The following is a 23,681-nucleotide window of genomic DNA, read 5'->3' on the forward strand; positions in this document are numbered from 1 at the left end:
AATTATAGTAAGAATATCAGCAAGGGAAAGGTTCCTTAACAAGTCAAGAATCATAAGGAACGATAATTCGCTCACGTGTGAGACCTAATAATTTATCAAGAGTCACAATAGTAAGTATTCCTAAATTCTGATAGAAGAGAGCGAGATTAATGAGAATCCTCGCTGAGGAAAAGCTTGGGCTTTTAAATTACGAATACAGACAATTGTAAAAATAGGTTTATTTTGCGGAGAGTCTTCGCTATCCAAATAGCATGTGTGGTTAGGTGGTAAAATTCTCACGGGAGGCCCGGGTTCAGTTCCCGGGAAATGCTTTTACTAAAATCAGAGTTTTTGATTGTATTTAAACTATTTGTATGTTTTGCCTAGAAGGTTTAGTCGCTAGTGTTTGTATAAGATATAAACTGAACGTTTTAAATAGTTTGTTTGGTTCAAATTGAAAGACTAATTCATTCAACTTAAAATAAGGGCGAAGCGAATTTTGATGCAAGACGATGTCTGTTTGAATAATGTATTGGGAATGGAGTCGTAATTGAAATGCTGAAAGTAAGGAAGAGAGTTAGTTGCTGTGTTGGCTACTAATTTTCAGGGTAAATTGCGAGAGGCAGGTAGATTGTTGTGGAATAACGTAAAACTGCGTCATTACATTGGATATACAATAACATTTCTCAAATTGTTTTGACCGTTGTTCAGATACACTCTTTTCTGTACTTCTGGCAGTACACTTTTTATTGAGAGATGTTGATTGATGTTGTCCAACATTTGTGATAAATTGGGGTTTGGTTTATCGAACCCGTACTACTGCTGCTGCAGACAGCCAACAATAATTTGCAATTCATTGAAAGTTGCTGCGACTTGGGCTGGTCATGCTAAAAGACCCAGCCACGTTTCCTCTTCAATGCCCTTGCTGATGGAAGGAGGTTTTCACTCAACATCTCACGATACATAGCCCCATTCATTCTTTCCTTTACACGGATCAGTCGTCCTGGTCCCTTTGCAGAAAAACAGCCCCAAAGCATGATGTTTCCACCTCCATGCTTCACAGTAGGTATGGTGTTCTTTGGATGCAACTCAGCATTCTTTGTCCTCCAAACACGACGAGTTGAGTTTTTACCAAAAGGTTCTATTTTGGTTTCATCTGACCATATGACATTCCCCCAATCTTCTTCTGGATCATCCAAATGCTCTCTAGCAAACTTCAGACGGGCCTGGACATGTACGGGCTTAAGCAGGGGGACACGTCTGGCACTGCAGGATTTAAGTCCCTGGCGGAGTAGTGTGTTACTGATGGTAGGCTTTGTTACTTTGGTCCCAGCTCTCTGCAGGTCATTCACTAGGTCCCCCCGTGTGGTTCTGGGATTTTTGCTCGCCATTCTTGTGATCAATTTGACCCCACGGGGTGAGATTTGCATGGATTCCCAGATCGGGGGAGATTATCAGTGGTCTTGTATGTCTTCCATTTCCTAATAATTGCTCCCATGGTTGATTTCTTCAAACCAAGCTGCTTCCCTATTGCGGATTCAGTCTTCCCAGCCTGGTGCAGGTCTACAATTTTGTTTCTGGTGTCCTTTAACAGCTATTTGGTCTTGGCCATAGTGGAGTTTGGAGTGTGACTGTTTGAGGTTGTGGACAGGTGTCTTTTATACTGATAACAAGTTCAAACAGGTGCCATTAATACAGGTAACGAGTGGCGGACAGAGGAGCCTCTTAAAGAAGAAGTTACAGGTCTGTGAGAGCCAGAAATCTTGCTTGTTTGTAGGTGACCAAATAATTATTTTCCACCATAATTGGCAAATAAATTCATTAAAAATCATACAATGTGATTTTCTGGATTTTGTTCCTCATTTTGTCTGTCATAGTTGAAGTGTACCTACGATGAAAATTACAGGCCTCTCTCATCTTTTTAAGTGGGAGAACTTGCACAATTGGTGGCTGACAATACTTTTTGCCCCACTGTACATACTGTAGGGGACTTTCATCAGTCCCGGAAGGAATAATCCTACTCAAAAACCTCATAATACAGTGTTTCATTTAGTGAAACTGACACCTAAAATAAACAATTAACAAACTCCTAACCCCTTTCCAGTAATCTAATCATTTCAACCTGTTGCATTAATTTAGTAAAAATATAAATCTGTTGTTTAACAAGTATAGAATCTTTAAAAAGTTGCTGCTGTCTCATCAGCATAATTGTCCAAACTAACCTGCAATCCACTTTAATGACTGGACACTGTTCCACGTAATGGAAACAGATTATAATGTTAGAATACATTAACTTCTGCTCAAATTCTCTGGTATTACTGTTGCTTGGTTTTATAGTTTATGTAATCATAAATGATTACAAATATGCAAATATCCCACTGAATCCCTTACAGCCCAGCAAGCACGACTAACTATTCTATTCTTACCAGTAGGAAAGAAATATAACCCATTATCAAAAAACGTTCTGCGCTTACCTCTATCGTAAGGTTAAAAACAAACTTGACAATTATCTCTTCTCTTTCAGCTTCCTACTTATGAAATGTCCAAGACTTTAAAAGTAACATGGAATGCGCCAAATTTATAAAATACATCAGTCAATCCATAAAAAGAAAGACAACATTTTCGCTATTATTATAAATAATTCGATTTAGGTAACCGTCTCTTCTTTAATTCAGTTATTTAAATAGGACTCCATTCTCAATATGTTATTCCAGCAGACCGTTCAGGTGACAGACAACGTGTTACATCGAAATCGGCTCGCTATTTATGTTGAATAAATTAGCCTTTCGATTTGAACTAAGCAAACTGTTAAAACGTTCAGTATATATCTTAACAAACACTGGCGACTGTATCTGTCCTGGCAAAAAAATACCAATAGTTTAATTACCAACAGAAACCTAGATTTTAGTCAATACAATAGATCCAATGCTATTGAAATCACGAAGAAATCCCGCAAATAACCCAATTTACAATAGTCTGTAGTCATAACACCAGGCACATAATAACGACACAATTCCTAGAAAATAGCCTTAATTCAAGGTCCAAGCGTTTCTCCGCAGAGATTCTCACATGCGCAATAGGAATAGATTACCATTCAACGCGTTAAATCGACATTCATTGACTAGGAAACAGATCTTGCGCTTTTTAATAAAAACAGATTATATTCTCATGCCAGGTATTTCAATTATTTTACATCACATTAATCCCGCAATTATAATTAGTTTGATGGATACCCTAGGCTTTGTAGGATGTTATAAATTACGTTGAGATTCCATCTTAATTCGCTCTAATTTTATGGAAAATGGTTTCTTCAATAACTCTAGCAACTCCTCTCATACTGGGAAGACCCTAGTCTGGGCTCCGTGAGGCGCAGGATGGACCTACTATCTGAGAGCCAAGGCTTCACTTCATCCAGGGGCAGGTAGGAAATCCTCTACTGAAATTAGTGAAATGCTCTATACATGATTGTGACCGCCACTCCCTCCTCTGTCTCCTGGGATTTGCTGCGGTTACTCCCTGCAGGAGATTGGTGGGCGGAGTAGGTGAGGTGGGTGGAGCTGGGAGGGTCGTCAGTGCTGACGGGGCACACCTCTGAAAACTCAGCTGTGTCATAAAGCCACTGATTCCTCTCTCCATGCATACCTTTGGTTGTTTCATTGTGGCTTTGGCAGTTGACACCTAATTTACTGACCTTCATGCCTCATCTGATTATTGTTGTGAGTGCTTACTTTATCAGTGAAATAAATACATTTTGTTATTCCTTTACTCAGCATGTGGTTTCCCATTTTTTGTTACAATCTTGAGCCAGGTTGTAACAATTAGTTATTAACATCATTATGTTCTCTATGAATAGTTGCTCTTTCAATGAACTCTCAGGTTCAACATCTCTGACTACTCTGCATTCATAAATCATATTTATATTTATTTTATTTCATCTTTATTTAACCAGGTAGGCCAGTTGAGAACAAGTTCTCATTTACAACTTCAATCTGGCCAATATAAAGCAAAGCAGTGCAACAAAAACAACACAGAGTTACATATGGGATAAACAAACATACAGTCAATAACACAATAGAAAAATCTGTATACAGTGTGTGCAAATTAAGTAAGGAGGTAAGGCAATAAATAGGCCATAGTGGCGAAGTAATTACAAATGAGCAAGTAACACTGGAGCGATAGATGTGCAGATAAGGATGTGCAAGTAGAAATACTGGTGTGCAAAAGAGCAGAAAAGCAAAAAGAAATATGGGATGAGGTAGGTAGTTGGTTGGATGGGCTATTTACAGATGGGCTGTGTACAGCTGCAGCGATCGGTAAGCTGCTCTGACAGCTGATACTTAAAGTTAGTGAGGGAGATATAAGTCTCCAACTTCAGTGATTTCACCATAATTTGCAAATAAATTCATTAAAAATCCTACAATGTGATTTTCTCATTTTGTCTGTCATAGTTGAAGTGTACCTATCATGAAAATTACAGGCCTCTCTCATATTTTTAAGTGGGAGAACTTGCACAATTGGTGGCTGACTAAATACTTTTTTGCCACACTGTATGTAGATATTCCATTAAAAAAACAACTACAATACTCATTTACAACATTAACAATGTCTATTTCTGATGAATTTTAAGTTATTTTAATGGACAAAGAAAAAATATATATTTCAAAAGCAAGAACATTTTCAAGTGACCCCAAACTTTTGTTTGGTTGTGTACATCCCCGATATCTCCATCTCTTCTTCGTGTGAATGACGGGCCTTGTCTCGTGTCTGAAGTAAATCCTTTGTGTCCGACTCGTTTAAAAAAACATCTTTGTGGCCTCCCGGGTGGCGCAGTGGTTAAGGGCGCAGCAGCGCCAGCTGTGCCACCAGAGAACCTGGGTTTGCGCCCAGTCTCTGTCATAACCGGCCGCGACCGGGATGTCCGTGGGGCAACGCACAATTGGCCTAGCGTCGTACGGGTTAGGGAGGGCTTGGCCGGTAGGGATATCCTTGTCTCATCGCACACCAGCGACTCCTGTGGCGGGCCGGGCGCAGTGCACGCTAACCAAGGTTGCCAGGTGCACGGTGTTTCCTCTGACACATTGGTGTGGCTGGCTTCCGGGTTGGATGAGCGCTGTGTTAAGAAGCAGTGCGGCTAGGTTGGGTTGTGTATCGGAGGACGCATGACTTTCAACCTTCGTCTCTCCCGAGCCCGCATGGGAGTTGTAGCGATGAGACAAGATAGTAGCTACTAACATTTGGATACCACGAAATTGGGGAGAAAAAGAGGGTAAAATTCAAGAAAGAAACAAAAACAAACAGAAAAACATCTTTGTCCCGTACGAGGTGAGTAATCAGTGTCCTTATATCCAGAAGCTCTTTTCGGTCATAAGAAATGTGACAGAAACAATATGTACAAAACATTTGCAAATAACGCAAAAAAACACACACAACAGCACAACTGGTTAGGAGCCCTTAAAACATCTGCCATCTCCTCCGGCGCCATCACCAGAATTTTGACCAGAAATACAACTTTCCTGAATTAGATCCTTTGTTGAACCCCCCAATGCGATTACAATTATTCCAGAGGCTTCTCCAAGATGCCACCAGCAGAGAAGAGGCTTTCGGAAGAGACTTTTCGTCCGACTCAGGTGTGCATTCCATCCACCGTTTCTGAGTATTTTACTCACTAATATTCAGTCCCTGGAAAATGAAATAGATGAGCTAAGGGTGAGGATCTCCTTCTAGAGAAACATCAGGGACTGCAACATACTCTGTTACACAGAATCATGGCTCTCTCCAGATATACTGTCCCCGTCCATACAGCCAGCTGGGTTTTCAGTACAGCGCTCAGACAGGAATAAAGAACTCTCCAGGAAAAATAAAGGTGGAGGTGTGTGTTTCATGATTAACTACAAATGGTGTGATTTTGGTAACATACAGGAACTCAAGTCCTTTCGTTCACCCGACCTAGAATATCTCATAATCAATTGCTGAATGCATTACCTGCCAGGATAATTTTCTTTAGTCATCATCACAGCCGTTTATGTTCCCCCTCAGGCTTAACCACAATGGTTCTACTCGCACATCAAAAACGCTCAATCATTGCTACTCTCCTTTCTGGGACGGCTACAAGGCCCCCGCCCTCCCTTCGGCAAATCAGATCACGCCTGCTCCAGAAACTCAAGTATCCATGGTAAGGACTGTCCAACGTTGTTCTGACCAATCGGAGTCTATGGTTCAAGATTGGTTTGATCACGTGGACTGGGATATGTTCTGGGTTGCCTCTAAGAATAACACTGACACGGTGACTGAGTTAATCAGGAAGTGCATAGGGGATGTTGTTCCCACTGTGACGATTTAAACTGATCCAAACCAAAAACCGTGGATAGATGGCAGCATTCGTGCAATACTGAAAGTGCAAACCACCACATTTAACCTCGGCAAGGTGACTGGGAATATGGTAGAGTACAGACAGTCCAGTTATTCTCTCAATAAGGCAATAAAAAAATGTCAGAACAGAGGCAAAGTGCAGTTGCAAATCAACAGCTCAGCTCTTTAATGCAGGGAAACTTAAATCAGTTCTACCAAATTTCTATCAACATGTTAAATGTGCAACCAGAAGGGAAAAAAAATCTAGATCACCTGTACTCCACACACAGAGACGTGTACAAAGCTCTCCCTCGCCCTCCATTTGGTAAATCCGACCACAACTTTATCCTCCTGCTTACAAGCAACAATTAAAGCAGGAAGCACCAGTGACTCGGTCTATAAAAAAGTAATCAGATGAAGCAGATGCTAAACTTCAGGACTGTTTTGCTATCACAGACTGGAACATGTTCCAGGATTCTTCCGATGGCATTGAGGAGTACACCACATCAGTCACTGGCTTTATCAATAAGTGCATCGAGGACATCGTCCCCACAGTGACTGTTCATACATACCCCAACCAGAAGTCATGGATTACAGGCAACATTCGCACTGAGCTAAAGGGCAAAGCTGCCACTTTCAAGGTGCGGGACTCTAACCCGGAAGCATACAAGAAATCCTGCTATCACCTGCGATGAACCATCAAACAGGCAAAGCGTCAATACAGGGCTACGATTGAATCATACTACACCGGCTCCGACACTCGTCTTATGTGGCAGGGCTTGCAAACTATTACAGACTACAAAGGGAAGCACAGCAGCGAGCTGCCCAGTGACACGAGGCTACCAGACGAGCTAAATCACTTCTATGCTCGCTTCGAGGCAAGCAAAACTGAGGCATGCATGAGAGCATCAGCTGTTCCTTACGACTGTGTGATCACGCTCTCCATAGCCGACGTGAGAAAGACCTTTAAACAGGTAAACATACACAAGGCTGCGGGGCCAGACGGATTACCAGGACGTGTGCTCCGGGCATGTTCTGACCAACTGGCAGGTGTCTTCACTGACATTTTCAACATGTTCATGATTAAGTCTGTAATACCAATATGTTTCAAGCAGACCACCATAGTCCCTGTGCCCAAGAACACAAAGGCAATCTGCCTAAATGACTACAGACCCGTAGCACTCACATCCGTAGCCAAGAAGTGCTTTGAAAGGTTGGTAATGGCTCACATCAACACCATTATCCCAGAAACCCTAGATCCACTCCAATTTGCATACTGCCCAAACAGATCCACAGATGATGCAATCTCTATTGCACTCCACACTTCCCTTTCCCACCTGGACAAAAGGAGCACCTACTTGAGAATGTTATTCACTGACTACAGCCCAGCATTCAACACCATAGTACCCTCAAAGCTCATCACTTAGCTAAGGATCCTGGGACTAAACACCTCCCTCTGCAACTGGATCCTGGACTTCCTGATGGGTCTCCCCCAGGTGGTAAGGGTTGGTAGCAACACATCTGCCACGCTGATCCTCAACACTGGAGCTCCACAGGGGTGCGTGCTCAGTCCCCTCCTGTACTCCCTGTTCACCTACGACTGCATGGCCAGGCACGACTCCAACACCATCATTAAGTTTTCCAACGCACAACAGTGGTAGGCCTGATCACAGACAACGGCGAGACAGCCTATAGGGAGGAGGTCAGAGATCTGGCCATGTGGTGCCAGAATAACAACCTATCCCTCAACGCGACCAAGACTAAGGAGATGATTGTGGACTACAGGAAAAGGAGGACCGAGCACGCCTCCATTCTCATCAACGGGGCTGTAGTGGAGCAGATTAAGAGCTTCAAGTTCCTCAGTGTCCACATCAACAACAAACTAGAATGGTCCAAATACACCAAGACAGTCGTAAAGAGGGCACGACAAAGCCTATTCCGCCTCAGGAAACTAAAACGATTTGGAATGGGTCCTGAGATCCTCAAAAGGTTCTAAAGCTGCAACATCGAGAGCATCCTGACTGGTTGCATCACTGCCTGGTACGGCATTTGCTCGGCATATGACCGCAGTGCACTACAGAGGGTAGTGCGTACGGCCCAGTACATCACTGGGGATAAGCTGCCTTCCATCCAGGACCTTCACACCAGGCGGTGTCAGAGGAAGGTCCTAAAAATGGTCAACAACCCCAGCCACCCCAGTCTGTTGAAGGATTTTTATCAATAATGACTAAATAATGTATACATTTGGCGTAGAGTTATTACTCACAGAGTTATCTGTTGTCTGTTGAAGAATATGTTGCTACATAGGCCAAGAGGAAGGGTCTACAGACAACTCGTGACCACAGTGAAACTAACAACAGGAAATATGTCTGGTCCCCAACCAGGGAGGGGAGAAACTGTTGGGCGTGCAGTAGATTGTGTTACATATGGTAGCAGAAGATAAGCAATGTGTATGTGTTGCAACTGAATTGAAAAGCAGTTTTGACATGATCCAGGAGGAGGAGGGACGCAATGTGGAGGAGGGACGCAATGTGTGTTATATAAACTAATTTACATGGGATTATGTTCAGAGCTCTCGGGGATAAATGCTATTAACCTCTTGCTCCTACCTGGCACGCAGGCGTCCCATCTAGAGCTCTGGAAATGCAAATGCGCTACGCTAAATGCTAATAGTATTAGTTAAAACTCAAACGTTCATTAAAATACACATGGAGGGTATTGAATTAAAGCTACACTCGTTGTGAATCCAGGCAACAAGTCAGATTTTTAAAATGCTTTTCGGCGAAAGCATGAGAAGCTATTCTCTGATAGCATGTAACACCCCAAAAGACCCGCAGGGGACGTAAACAAAATAATTAGCATAGTCGTCGCTACACAAACCGCACAAATAAAATATAAAACATTCATTACCTTTGACCATCTTCTTTGTTGGCACTCCTAGATGTCCCATAATCACTATTGGGTCTTTTTTTCGATTAAATCGGTCCATATATAGCCTAGATATCGATCTATGAAGACTGTGTGATAAACAGAAAAAAATAGCGTTTCATAACGTAACGTCATTTTTTTAAATTCAAAAAGTCGACGATAAACTTTCACAAAACACTTCGAAATACTTTTGTAATGCAACTTTAGGTATTAGTACACGTTAATAAGCAATACAATTCATCAGGAGGCGATGTCAATTCTATAGGTGTCCGTCTTGAAAAAATGTCTGGAGAGAGCTCGACCAAAACATCCGGTCGGAGACCGGAGGGAATCGGTTCCCTTGATTCGGTTTGACCAAGAATCAAAGCTGAATCAAATGACAAGACTCTAGACAACGTGTGGAAGCTGTAGGCACTGCAACCTCAGCCTCATTTAATTCGGTTCACTTTGAACAATTCCTGGAAGTAGCGCAAGGATATTTATTTCCATTTTCAGTGATCAGATTTTCCTGCACTTTTCGATGAAACACACTTTCTGTTATAGTCACAGCCATGATTTAACCAGTTTTATAAACGTCTGAGTGTTTTCTATCCACACATACTAATCATATGCATATACTATATTCCTGGCCTGAGTAGCAGGGCGCTGAAATGTTGCGCGATTTTTAACAGAATGTTCGAAAAAGTAGAGGGTCGACTTAACAGGTTAATCTTGAGACTGATCTTTATCTATTTTATACAAATAAGAATCTTACAAATTCTTAGAAATGGACCAGATGTTTTGCTTTGTTATAATTGAATTGTTTAATGAACATATAGGAATAAAATTCCTCTAACACAGTCATAGACTATTCTCTCTACTACCGCATGGCAAGTGGTACCGGAGTGCCAAGTCTAGGACACAAAGGCTTCTCAACAGTTTTTACCCCCACGCCATAAGACTCCTGAACAGGTAATCAGATGTCTACCCGGACTATTTGCATTGTGGGCCCTCCTGTCTCAGATCTCTACAGACAATTCCTTCGACCTCATAGCTTGGTTTTTGCTCTGACATGCACTGTCAACTGTGGGACCTCATATAGACAGGTGTGTGCCTTTCCAAATCATGTCCAATCAATTGAATTTACCACAGGTGGACTCCAAGTTGTAGAATCATCTCAAGGATGATCAATGGAAACAGGTTGCACCTGAGCTCAATTTCGAGTCTCATAGCGAAGGGTCTGAATTCTTATGTAAATAAGGTATTTCTGTTTTCAAAAACCTGTTTTCACTATGTGAAATATGGGGTATTGTGTGTAGATTGATGAGGAAAACATTACATTTTATCAATTTTAGAATAACAAAGTAACAACATGTGGAAAAAGTCAAAGGGCCTGAATACTTCCAAAAACACTGGATATACTGTATTGTAGTCAAGGCCTATCCTATTTAACTGTTGCTGTACATATACGATTCTGTCCTACGTGTTCTACAGATATACTACATGTTATATCCAAACACAGTGCCTTGCAAAAGTATTCATCCCCCTTGGTGTTTTTCCTATTTTGTTGCATTACAACCTGTAATTTAAATTGATTTTATATGTGGATGTCGTGTAATGGACATATACAAATAGTCCAACTTGCTGAGGTGAAATGAAAAATTAACTTTAGAACCCCCCCCAGGGGGTGAATACTTTCGCAAGCCACTGTACTGTCCATAATGTCTATACATCCCATCATATACATACAGTGCCTTGCGAAAGTATTCGGCCCCCTTGAACTTTGCGACCTTTTGCCACATTTCAGGCTTCAAGCATAGAATAATTTTGCATGCCCAATTTTTAAGTTTTTGATTTGTTAAAACAGTTTGAAATATCCAATAAATGTCATTCCACTTCATGATTGTGTCCCACTTGTTGTTGATTCTTCACAAAAAAATACAGTTTTATATCTTTATGTTTGAAGCCTGAAATGTGGCAAAAGGTTGCAAAGTTCAAGGGGGCCGAATACTTTCGCAAGGCACTGTATATATTTATACTCTGGACTCCAACATTGCTCGTCCTAATATTTATATATTTCTTAATTCCATTCTTTTAGTTTTTAGATTTGTGTGTATTGTTAGATATTACAGCACTGTTGGAGCTCGGAACATAAGCATTTTGTTGTACCCACAATAACATCTGCTAAATCTGTGCATGCTGCCAATAAAATTTGATTTGATTTGATTTTCCTGGGGGGACAATGGGTCCTTTTGTTACCGTCTGTCCTGTATCCAGAAGCTGCTCAGCCATGCCGTGTGATGTCACATGGGCACAGGCAGGAAGTAATTGCCCCTCCCCTCCATCCCTCCATCCCTCCATCCCACCCCCACAGCTAAGCTCCTTCTCAGGCTCCCTGTGTGGAACAGCTGGGCTATATCAGCCTGGAAACATACACAGCAACACTTGACCAACACCTTGACAATCAAGACCAGCAGCACTTATGGACACTTACACAAATATACAGGTACAAAATACACTCACCTAAATACACAGAAAACCATTCATGATAAACCTAGAACTCTCAAACAGACCTTTATCCATACACAAATCTACTGTAATAGGTCAACAGTAAACACACACATACACACTCACAAATCTTGATAATTTATCGAGAGTGTACTGGACTGATTCCTCCTCTCTCTGTTGAATAATAGATTAATCACTTTAAAGTATACTCAATTGAATTAGATTGATAATTTATCAATTATTCAGTCAGGCGGTGGAAGTGAGGGAGGCGGGGGAGAGGAGAGCAGGTTGTTCCCAGAGAGCGAGGCTTTAATAAGATTAGAAATGTGCCCTACGAAAAAAGGCATTTTTGCTTGGAACAAGAAGGAATTAATGTGGCTTGGAGTGCTGTGTGTGGGACAGCATGTAACACGGGGAAAATGAGATGAGACTTTTATCAACAGAGAGAGCGACAGAGAGAGAGACAGAGAGAGAGAGAGAGAGAGAGAACACTGCCTCCTTCTACTATCAGCATATCATATACTCAGTGTTGCTGCCTGCTACTTTCGTTGTTTTTAGGGTTCCAAGCTAGCGCTGTCTTTTCTTATCAGTGCTTCACAGTCCTTCTCCGACCATATCATTTTTGTAGGCATGCATGCTGCCGTGTACTTCTCCACACAGGCCTTATGCTCTAGGGCTGAGTCATTTATCTGGCGTCTACACAAGGTTCATAGTTCATACAGTCTGAAGAAGAAAGATCTTTCCCAGAACTCCCTCTTCTATCATGAAAGGATACATATTATTATCTGAGAGGAAATACTGTTATCTGTGTATAGGAGATAGAAGAGTCGGCGTGTGTCCGTGTATGTCCGTCTGTCTGTCTGTCCGTTCTTCTGTCTGCAATAGGAAATGACACAACGGAACTAGAAGGACATAACATCCACCCCTCCTCCTGACCACCGTCAAGCCCAGATGGTACAGCGGCTTAGGCCAATGGAACACACAGCACACACATAGCAAACATTCCCCATGGGAGGCCCAGCTGCTTACATAAATCACTGAATCCATGAGCCTAGCATAGCATAGAGACACCAGTCATTGTACACAAAAACATTACACAACTCACCCATTCACCTTCCTCCCTGCCTACACAGAGCTAGCTAATAGCACTGTCAGATTGCCCTTATGCTCCCTCATTGCCTCAGTGAGCTCCAACATTAGCAACACTATTAGTCCTAGTGTGTGTTATTAGCAGACCGATCTTCATGATCTTTTATTAGCCTTACTGCACATAATCATAATGTAGCACATTTAGTGCCCTTATATAACTGAGCAGGATCTTTGCATGGGCAGGGGCATACTGTGAGATGTGCCAGGAGAACCTCTCTTAGAGCTCTATTGTTTTGGGAGCTTAAGACTGCACAGTCCAGCCTACTGGGCAACTTCCCAGATTAACGGTAGCTATTAAGACAGAGCCCTACTCATAATCAATGGGGCTTTTCCCTGGAAGTTAAAGACAGGACTTATCTCTTGTTGATAAAATCTGATCACATACACTACATAACCAAACGTATGTGGACACCTACTCGTTGAACATCTCACTCCAAAATCATGGGCATTAATATGGAGTTGGTCCCCCCTTTGCTGCTATAACAGCCTCCAGTCTTCTGGGAAGTCTTTCCATTATATGTTGGAACATTGCTGCAGGGACTTCCATTCAGCCACAAGAGCATTAGTGAGGTCGGGCACTGATGTTGGGCGATTAGGCCTGGCTCGGAGTCGGCATTCCAATTCATCCCAAAGATGTTTGATTGGGGTTGAGGTCAGGGCTTTGTACAGGCCAGTCAAGTTCTTCCACACCAATCTCGGCAAACCATTTATGTATGGACCTCGCTTTGTGCACAGGGACATTGTCATGCTGAAACAGGAAAGGGCCTTCCCCAAACTGATTGCAACCAACTTGGAATTACAGAATTGTCTAGAATGTCATTGTATGCTGTAGCGTTAAGATTTCCCTTCACTGGAAGAAGGGGCCTAGCCAAACCATGAAAAACAGCCCCAGACCATTTATCCTTCTCCACCCAACTTTACAGTTGGCATCTATACATTCGGGCAGGTTACGTTCTCCTGCCATCCGCCAAACCCAGATTTGTCTGTCTGACTGCCAGATGGTGAAGCGTGGTTCATCACTCCAGAAAACGCATTTCCACTGCTCTTTGAAGCGCTTTACACCACTCCAGCCGACACTTGGCATTGCGCATGGTGATCCTAGGCTTGTGTGCGTCAGCTCGGCCATGGAAACCCATTTCATGAAGCTCCCAACAAACAGTTATTGTGTTGACGTTGCTTCCAGAGCCAGTTTGAAACTTGGAAGTGAGTGTTGCAACCGAGGACAGGTGATTTTCAGCACTCTGTGGTCTCGTTCTGTGAGCTTGTGTAGACTACCACTTCCTGGCTGAGTCGTTGTTGCTCCTAGACGTTTCACAATAACAGCACTTACAGTTGACCAGGGCAGCTCTAGCAGGCCAAAAAATTTGACGAACTGACTTGTTGGAAAGGTGGCATCCTATGATATTGTCATGTTGAAGTCACTAAGCTGTTCGGTAAGGCAATTCTACTGCCAATGTTTGTCTATGGAGATTGCATGGCTGTGTGTTAGATTTTATACACCTGTCAGCAACGGGTGTGGCTAAAATAGCCAAATCCCCTAATTTGATGGGGTGTCCACATACTTTTGAAAACATGGTGTATAATACACATGATTTCGGTGTGGCCTCTATTAGCTAGGTGTTTATTGTTCATTGTGCCTACGGTTTTCCTAAAGCCAAACCCTGAACATTATCCTCCACCTCTTTGCCTCTGTATTCCACACTCCCCCCTCTCTCCACCAGAACAGGAGAGAGATGGAGACAGGTTTCATACAAAGCAACAGGATCCCATACAAACCAATATTATTCCTCAGGACATCTGTTTCTCACTTTCTTTTTTTCTTCCTTCCTCGCTCTTTCTTCCTCTCAGTCATTTTGGGGGTGTTGCTTTAGTTTCCCGGGTGATTGAACCGGCTCCAGTGCTATGTCACAAACAGGTTCTCATCACACACAGCTCATCAGCACAGACTACTCATCCCTGAGCCCTCTACCACTCTAGCATGGGAAACATACGTGCACATTGCCAAAGCAAGTGAAATAAACAATAAACAAAAGTGAGAAGAAACATATTTAACAAAATTATTAGAAATGAACAGTAAACATTGCATTCAAAGAGGTTTCAAAAATGCATTTTAAGTGTTATATTATCAGTGTTTTAGCAATGGGTAAATAGTTGTAATACGAATAGTGGTGGAAGATTAAAAAAAGAGAAATGTTGGTGGTATTTACAATGTGCTCCTCTGGTTGCGCTTTCCTCATGGCAACGGGCCACAAATCTTGCTGTGTGATTGCACATTGAATTGATCTATGTTTGATTTGTTTTCAAGTTCTTTGTGGGTCTGTGTGATCTATTGGAGATATGTGTCACTAATATGGTCATACATTTAGCAAGTTAGGAAATGCAGCTCAGTTTCCACTTCCTTTTGTGGGCAGTGTGCAAATATCCTGTCTTCTCTTGTGAGCCAGGTCTGTCTATGGAGACCTTTCTCAATAGCAAGGCTATGCTGACTGAGTCTGTACATAGTCAAGGATTTTCTTAATTTTGCATCAGTCACGGGGGTCAGTTATTCTGCCACTGTGTACTATCTGTTTAGGAAAAGATAGCATACCAATTTGCTCTGTTTTTTGGTTGATTCTTTCCAGTGTGTCAAATAGTTATATATTTGCTTTCTCATAATTTGGTTGGGACTAATTGTTTTGCTGGCCTGGGGCTCTGTAGGGTCTGTTTGTGTTTGTGAACAGAGCCCCAGAACCTTTGTGGTGGAATGTGTGGGCATTGCTTCCTTTTAGGTGGTTGTAGAATTACATTTTGATAACTAGCAGATATAGTCCTAATTCTGCTCTGCATGCATTGTTTGGGGTTTTGCGTTGTACACAAAGTATATATTTTTCTCCCTCTTTCTCTCTCATCATCTCTCAGGGTGAGAACAGTTGTATTAATTAATAGCTTCTTAGAACTGATGCCTGATGCTGTAAACAAAGTTGAGCTTGAGCCTGCAAACCACCTGGAAAGTAAACTTGCAGAGCCAGCCAGATATGGAACGGGGCAGTCAAGGAAGGGCACGAGATAGAGAACAGGGAAACCGTCGATCTGATTGGCCGATAGCCCCTTCCCCTAGCCTACTCTGACCATCATTGGCTAGGGGAAAAATAAATCCCTGCCAAACAGACGCTCACACAACACATACACACACACACACACACACGTACATACACTACACACACAAGTCAAGAGGCAGACCCTGGGCTAATTCAGTACCAGGGAATTATATTACTGGCTGCTCTACATGCAGAGCAGGGGAGAGAAGAGGGGGTTCGGATGGGGGTGGGACGGATATTACAGGAAGAGAGGGAGGGAGGGGGAAAGTGCAGAGAAGGCTGGGGCTCAGGGGTGGGGTTGGAAAATGCAGAAGGAGCAACAGCTTGAGCTCTGGGACTACAGTGGACAGAAAGTAAGAGCATGGTGTGCTCTCAATGGAGGAGTGAGAAAGAGAAAGCCAGAAAGAGAGATGAAAGGAAACAAGACACATCAATCTACGTAAAGGAAGGCGTGAGGACAAGACGGATATTGTAGTTCTACAGGAGCCGAGTGGAGAGGGAGAAAAGAGGGGGGAAAGGAGAGAAAGAAAGGAGAGAGGCGCATGAGGTATTTTTATAGGGCACAGACAGAGATATGATAGCCTGCTTACAGAAGCGGTGTGCCTGGAAACGCTCAGAAAGAGAGCGAGTGGGAGAGAGAGAGAGAGAAAGAGAGGGTGGAAAAGGAGGGGGAGTGAGTGAGTGAGACAGAAAGATTAACCAGTCAGAAAGAGCGAGAGTGAGCAGTGAAGTACAATCGGGGAGAAAAAGCAAGGGAGGGAGGAGGGTGCATGAGAGGTAAAAAAAAGAAAATGAAAGAGGGGAAAGGTGCCAAAACAAACTAATGTGTCAGTGCTGAGTGAGGGACACTAGAAGAGAGGGAGAGAGAGAGAAGAGGGCCAGCCAGAGGACGTAGTAGGGGGAGAGAGGCATGAGGGGACTGTTCTGCTTTATGCTCACCCTGTCCATCCTGGGGACTGTCCTGACTGCACTCGTCTGGTATGTCTTCAGAGACCGGTGAGTCCCACTCCCTTTCACATCCCTTCTCCCCAACTTCCTCCCTCTCGACTGGGCAGGTGTTGGAGCCTTTAGCCACGGGCTAGGTTTGGGGATTAGGCCTGGCTGGTTGTAGCTAGCATCATATACTCCAGACAGGCACAGAGAGGACAGAAGGGAGTGAGTCTCCACACTTTTGCTTTTAATGTGTGATTGTTTCACATCGGTTGGTGTGAGTAGCTGCTCTACTGGAACAAGGTAAGAGTTGTGCAGGGGGTGAAATATGATATGTTTAGTGTTGGTGGTTATGCCTGTTCACTGGTACCCCCTCCACCAACTCCCCTTTTCTCTCTTCTCTCTCTCTCTCTCTCTCTCTCTCCTCAGAGCAATGGTTGTTTTTTCTCAATGCTTGTTACTGTGGGTATCTTAACTAAACCACTGACACACCCTGATTATGTGGTGGAAAAGAGAAAGAGAGAGAGAGAGAGAGAAACTTCTGTTTGTGCCCCAGCAGAGCTGATGTATTTCAGATCATAAATCCCAAAGTCTTTAACTGACTGTGGATTTAAACCAGACCACTATTAATGGACTCTGGACAACCTGTTCTAATTTTACAACTTGTGCTGAAGCGAACTCAACTGTTTATTTGACAGTGTAGGTAGAATAAGAGGAGGGTGTTGCAAAGGCACATGGAAGGCTCAACGTTGGTGCATTTTGAAATATCATGCTCATACAAAAAAAATCTCCCCTCGACCCATTGTTTTATAAAAACATACGAACCTAGCATGTGCTTGTAGGTGTGCTCTGTTAGACGTTGATTTGAAATAGTGATCTGTTTCCTGCGGGACAGGAAGATGTTGCCTGTAGGCAGGCGAAGATAAGTAAGTGAAAGGGGAACGAGAACAAGAGATTGAGATCGAGAAGTCACTGTAAAAGGTCTTCCCGTGCTGTTACCAAAACACGCTTGTGGAACACCACACTGTTGGCTTGTTGTAGCTTAGTGTCTGCCCTTCTGTGACACTGACACTTGAGAGACGGTCCCCCCCCAGTCACGTCTCGATAAAACTAACTGCTGAATGTGACGTTAGATTCAGATTAATCATAGAACTAAGTGTTGTTTGACATTCACCATCTGCAGGATATGACAATTATCCCGCCATAAATAACTGTCTACAAGAGTGTCACATTGTGGAGCAGGGAAACCCATGTACCCTCTGTGGTGTGTTCTTAAAATATCTCTTTATAGCTCATTTCAAGGGGGATTATCTGTATGTAGTAAATTCAGGCTTGACCTTTGACCTTGGATTTCTTCTCAGACTGTTTTTGATAAAGTCCCTTGTCTTTCAGCTAATTTGGGTTTGGCACTGCCGTTTGTAATGCTGCTGTAAAACTCCTTCAAGCGTTCGGGTTTCCTGTTTGAACAATAAAACACGCTTAAACAGCTGTGTTTACCCTTCAGTAACCCTTTAGCTCACCAGGTTGTTGTTTATAGTATGCACAACATTCAGCTATTGGTTTAATGTAAACACACTGTAAATTACCACATCAGCACAATTAATTCAAAGAAGGTAACATGGTAAACTCAAGCAATACACTGCAAATACAACAGCAAACAATGCAGCTATACAAGCGTTGACAAGATAAGTGGTGTACTGGGTTCAAACAGAGGTCTACTCATCCTTCTATTCTCTCTGTCTTCCTCTTGTCCCTGTTGGTGTACATAGCAATGTTCAACCTGGCAGACCCCCCCACAAAGATCCTATTATGAACTCTGGGCCAGTCCCCTCCGGAACATGCAAGGGCTGCAGGTGAGACTAGATACACGCCCTGGCAACCACTACCCACAATCCTGTCTGCTCAACAACCACCTCATCGGTCTCTCTACTGTTCTTAACTTCATTACATGGTTCATAACTGCATGTTCTGTGTTGTGTCTGTGTGGTGTGTGTGTGTGTGTCTGTGTGTGTGTCAAAGGGATACAGTTACTGAAAAAGTGGTGGAGCGCTACTCTCACAGCTGGAAGAAGCAGGAGGACAAGTTCAGAAATTTCAGGTGAAACATCACCACACTATAAACCCAGACTCTGAACCCCACTAAAAGCCAGCCAAGATGAGCCAAAGACCACTCTGTGAGGGTCACTAACCATAACAAAGGGGATGTTTCCTTTCTACTCCTAGAAGAATGAGATGCAAAGCACGTGGAAGTGACCTGTGAAATGATAGCGTTTACTTCTTCATGCTGTTAGTAGCAGTAGAAGTAGAGGTCAGCGTTATGTAAGATTGTTGCGACACATTGCGTCAGTCAGTCAATGGGTATTTCCCTTCTCAAGGCTATCTTCCTCAGCTTCCTGTCTCCGCGGGCTAATTCTAGCGGAGACAGGAAGCTGAGTATACAGAGACTTCAACCACACCAAACAACACCAAAGAGAACTGTAAGGAGCTTTGTAAATGAATAAACACTTGAAAGGAAGGACATTCTAAAAGACAATACTTTTCAATAAACATTCCTTTCCAGTTTGTATATTTATATCAAGATGAAGATGAGGCCTTGTTTATGTATTCCTATATCTGATATTTTCTTACATTTATCACCAGTAGGTTTTTATACCTAACTTATCAAACAGACTGTTTCAAAATAGGAGAAATGTGTGTTTGAAGTACATTACTCATTTACAGTTCACTTTTAATACTGTGTCTTTATCTTATAATCAAAAGGTTATTGTTGTGTTCTCAGGTCTCTTCTGAGTAAAAGATGTCATGGACTTACCAAGGCTATGGTGACACAGGCCAACACTCCTCTGGGGTCAAAGGTTGTGTACGATGGAGAGAAGAGGAAGCCTCTTCAGGTGACCCCTGAACTGTTCAGCACCTTTGCTAAGGTTTGTTGAGCTGGTCCAGAGTGTCACCTCAATGATTAGTGTGTGTGAGTGTGTGTTTAAGAAAGAGAGTGACATGACACATGTGTTGCCTACAGGAGAATCCTTTTGTGAATACAACATGGGATACGTGTTCTGTTGTTGGGAATGGGGGAATCCTAGCTAATAGCAGCTGTGGAGAGAAAATCGACTCCGCCCAGTTTGTTATCAGGTGTGAGACAGAAAAATTACTCCACAATAATGACCCTTTCCTCTCAAACATTGTTAGAAACAAATTCACTGACCACTTCCCTCTATGTCTCCCTTTCTCAGGTGTAATCTCCCTCCTCTGGAGAACGGCTATGAGAGAGACGTGGGCAACAAGACAGACCTGGTGACAGCTAATCCCAGCATCCTCATGGAGAAGTGAGTTTCGGAGTTCATTGGGCTTCTAATACTGCTTATCACCTGGTGTTTTATGGTGGATTAAGAAATTACCTGATCATATATTCTGGTGCTGGTCAAATTCATCTCCTCCAGCTGTTCTTCACCGCTCTCTTTTTCTCTCCATACCATCCTCTCTCAGATATGGGGGACTGCAGGAGCGTCGTCGGCCCTTCGTGGAGAGCCTGCGTAGCTATGGCGACTCCCTGATGCTCTTGCCAGCCTTCTCGTATGGCCCCAACACGCCTGTGTCTCTGCGGGCCCTCTACACCATCCAGGACTTTGACAGCCCCTTGCGGCCTGTCTTCCTCAACCCAGAGTACCTACAGAGTCTGGCGCACTTCTGGCAGGGCCAGGGCCTGCGGACGGTACGCCTCAGCACAGGACTCATCGTGGCTAGCCTGGCGCTGGAGCTGTGCGCCAACGTGCATCTCTATGGGTTCTGGCCATTTAATGAACACCCCCTCCGACACCAGTCCCTCACCAACCATTACTACGACGACAGGCAGAGTAAGAAGACGGTGCACGCTATGCCCGCTGAGTTTGACCACCTGCTTAGACTCCACAGCCAGGGCGTGCTCAGGATACACCTGGGGGAGTGTGCGCCCATGGCCAGGTAGGCCCCACCCCTTTACCGGAACTTTACCTACAGCTAGGACAGACACAACAGGGACATAGGGCCCTCCTATAGGCTCTCTCTGGAGTCCTACCCAGTCATGCACTTACCCAGTCATGTCTTTGCTACCTGCCAGATAGGATGGCCCCGACTGGCCCAGAACACTCTTGTATTCAGCACAGGGGCATGTTTTATGTGACGTATGTCTGGTCACAGTGGAGGAGCAAGGGAGAGACTGGGACAGTTAGTCTCCCCAGCAGCCGCTTGTAGATTCTCAGTGTGAGAGTCTGCAGAACAGGTTGATCTGCAATCAAATAATTTGTACTGTACCCAAAATGGGTGTAAATACATGAAATATGCATATCATATACTGTATAGGTGTACAATTATGTATTTATCATCAAGTGTTCTAGCTGGAATCTAGAGATTTTTTTGTTTTGTTGGACTTAAATACAAAGTGTTTTGGAACATGTATGGTTAGATGAGGCCTTCCCAACTACAGAGGGGGTCAGTGTAGTGCCTAATATGACTCACATTCCTGACCCTAGCCAAAAACACATGTGAGCCTTTAAGAGTTGAATGTATGGTCATGTCAATCTAATACCTCCTGGATTGGGCAATCTTTAGCTGGACTGTTACATTCAGATTTCTATTTAATATCAATGATGATTAAATGTGTTATATCTCATTATGACATAGTGTATAATACATTCAATGTGGTACTGGGTCCTTCCATGAAATGAATCCCCTTTTTGTCTCTTTGATATTTTAAGTAGAAATTGTGCACCAATGTTGAATTTTAAAAGACTGTTAAATTAAATGAAGTGCCCTTTAATATAGACCACATGGAAACTTCAATAAATCATATTTTTTTAAATGAATAAAGACTTCTGAATTTTAGATCTCCCTTTGTGCACCCTCTGTGACTTCAAGAAAGATTCTAACCCACTTAACCCCACTTAACCAATTTTCACCATCATTGTAAAGCCCTTAGTTATTTTATTTCTTTAACAAAGTAATTTCTGAAGATGATTATTTATTTCACATGATTTAGTTATTAATTTTAAGGTAAAAAAAACAACAAACTTGGTCGTCATTTTAAGGTCAACCCTGTTACGTGAACTGAACTCTCGTTTTAATATGGTGAAACTATTTCCTTTAAAAATGTTTTTGAAAAGAAACATTGAATATCTAATAGTCAAATCATAGTGTAAAAGCAGAGCTGCTTCTACTCTTTTTGGCTATTTTCTGGTGTTTTGTGTTGGAAAACTGAGTGGGTTGAACATGACATGTCAACCCTGTTACCCATATAGGAACAGGCTAAAATTATTTTAAAAAAATACATTTTGTAAAATGCTTTATTTCAAGTGCCATTCTCTGTTTCACACAACAAGCTTCCATTCCTCCTGTCACAAGGAGAAATGGCTGATTTCAGATTAAATGGTATACCCTGTTGCGGTTAACCCCGATACTTTATTTGGCACTTAATAGGCACAAACCATAGTCATTTTTTTATTCAACCTCTTATGATGGGAAAACACGATTTTTATCAAGTTGAACATGTGCTCTTCATGACAGAATGTTCAAATTAAGTGAAATAAAACCGTTTATTTTCTCTCCAAGTTAGACTATCCAAAACCCAGCTAACAACAAATGTTCCCACAACTTTAGAGAACATTTCCTTAAGAGTCTCATTAGGTCACCAGAAGGGACTCGTTTCCTGGAATGACCCTACTACTATACCAACACTATTTGTTTCATCATTTCAAAATACATTTTGGGACAGAAAAACAGTGTTTCAATGATTCTGTAAACATAAAATAACAACAAAGTGGGGTTCTTACCAAACTAACTCAGAGTAATGATGCTGGAGCACGAAATTGTCTTTGCACATAATTTAAAAACAAATGTGAAAAGGATCTAGGGAGTGTCATTAGTCCAATGTTAGTCCAGTGTTTGAAAGTGACCTGGCACAGTGTGTTTTATAAATAACATAAACACACTGATGTTACATAACCCTTCAAACAGAGATCTCTTCCATTCTGGTTCTTTGTACCATTTGACAGTCCTGGATGTAGCACAGAGATGGCTGGGCAACAGCCTCAGTCTCAGGCCTCAGTCTCCCGGTTGGCTCTCTGGGTCGTGCCATGCCCACACTGGCACAATGCAACACAACCTCCCAGACACAGAAGCCTTGGGCAAAAACGCAGAAGGGGGAACAGAAGGAGACCAGGGAAGTGATGACACCCATAAACATTTCTGGGGAGTCCTTTTTCAAAAAGGGTTTCCATGGTTACCAGCTCTCACAAGTCAAAGCCTTATAACAACAAATACTCTCCCCCTGTGACCATGGTGACAGTAAAGAAACTGTGCTGTTACTAAATAACAACATTAGCAAGGGAGTGGTGGGGGGGATGCAGGATTGACAGTTCACTTATTAGCACCGTAGCTGCTGTAAGTAATAGGTTAAAACTAGATGCATGGGTAAGAAGGGCATTCATTCTAGAGCTTGTATTATTTCCCTATAATGCAAGATATGTTTGGAAGGTAGAATTCAATGGCTATAGTTCATTCTTACATGTTCTATGTTTGGACTGCTTTTGAAAGCAAAAGTCGAAATGAAAACACTATTGTCATTTTTTAATTAGATTTTCATAGTGGTAAACTCAGACTGATGGTTTGATTGGCTAAACTAGCAAGTCTGTTTGTTTGGTTACCACGGCAACTACTGTAGCTATCTAGTAAACTTGCTAGCTACTTCAGTGGATGTTGAACACATTTCTTGCGTCAAATGAACACATTTCTAACGCAAATGTGTTCAATT

General features: G+C 42.6%; 1 protein-coding gene across 2 annotated transcripts; it reads left to right on the forward strand.

The window, feature by feature from the left end:
• Nucleotides 1-16,248: 16,248 nt before the first annotated feature.
• On the forward strand, nucleotides 16,249-22,310 carry LOC118384489 (alpha-2,8-sialyltransferase 8F-like). 2 transcript variants are annotated; one of them, XM_052518684.1, is made up of 7 exons: nucleotides 16,249-16,515; nucleotides 18,668-18,751; nucleotides 18,918-18,995; nucleotides 19,677-19,821; nucleotides 19,917-20,029; nucleotides 20,131-20,223; nucleotides 20,384-22,310. In XM_052518684.1, exons 1-7 carry the CDS (start codon nucleotides 16,511-16,513, stop codon nucleotides 20,859-20,861), a joined length of 996 nt encoding a protein of 331 aa, XP_052374644.1. In that variant the 5' UTR covers nucleotides 16,249-16,510; the 3' UTR covers nucleotides 20,862-22,310. The 2 variants fall into 2 exon arrangements, with proteins under 2 accessions (XP_052374644.1, XP_035626969.1); XM_035771076.2 differs by having other exon boundaries at nucleotides 16,250-16,964.
• The last annotated feature ends 1,371 nt before the right edge of the window (nucleotides 22,311-23,681 follow it).

Source organism: Oncorhynchus keta, chromosome 5, assembly GCF_023373465.1.
Source record: "Oncorhynchus keta strain PuntledgeMale-10-30-2019 chromosome 5, Oket_V2, whole genome shotgun sequence".
Classification (NCBI taxonomy): domain Eukaryota; kingdom Metazoa; phylum Chordata; class Actinopteri; order Salmoniformes; family Salmonidae; genus Oncorhynchus; species Oncorhynchus keta.

Excerpts from the sequence above, each read along its gene's own strand:
- LOC118384489 (XM_035771076.2), top strand. The coding sequence starts at position 16,879 with ATGAGGGGACTGTTCTGCTTTATGCTCACCCTGTCCATCCTGGGGACT. Across the intron at positions 18,752-18,917 it reads GGAACATGCAAGGGCTGCAG|GGATACAGTTACTGAAAAAG; the intron begins GTGAGACTAGAT and ends TGTGTGTCAAAG. Across the intron at positions 20,224-20,383 it reads CCCAGCATCCTCATGGAGAA|ATATGGGGGACTGCAGGAGC; the intron begins GTGAGTTTCGGA and ends ATCCTCTCTCAG.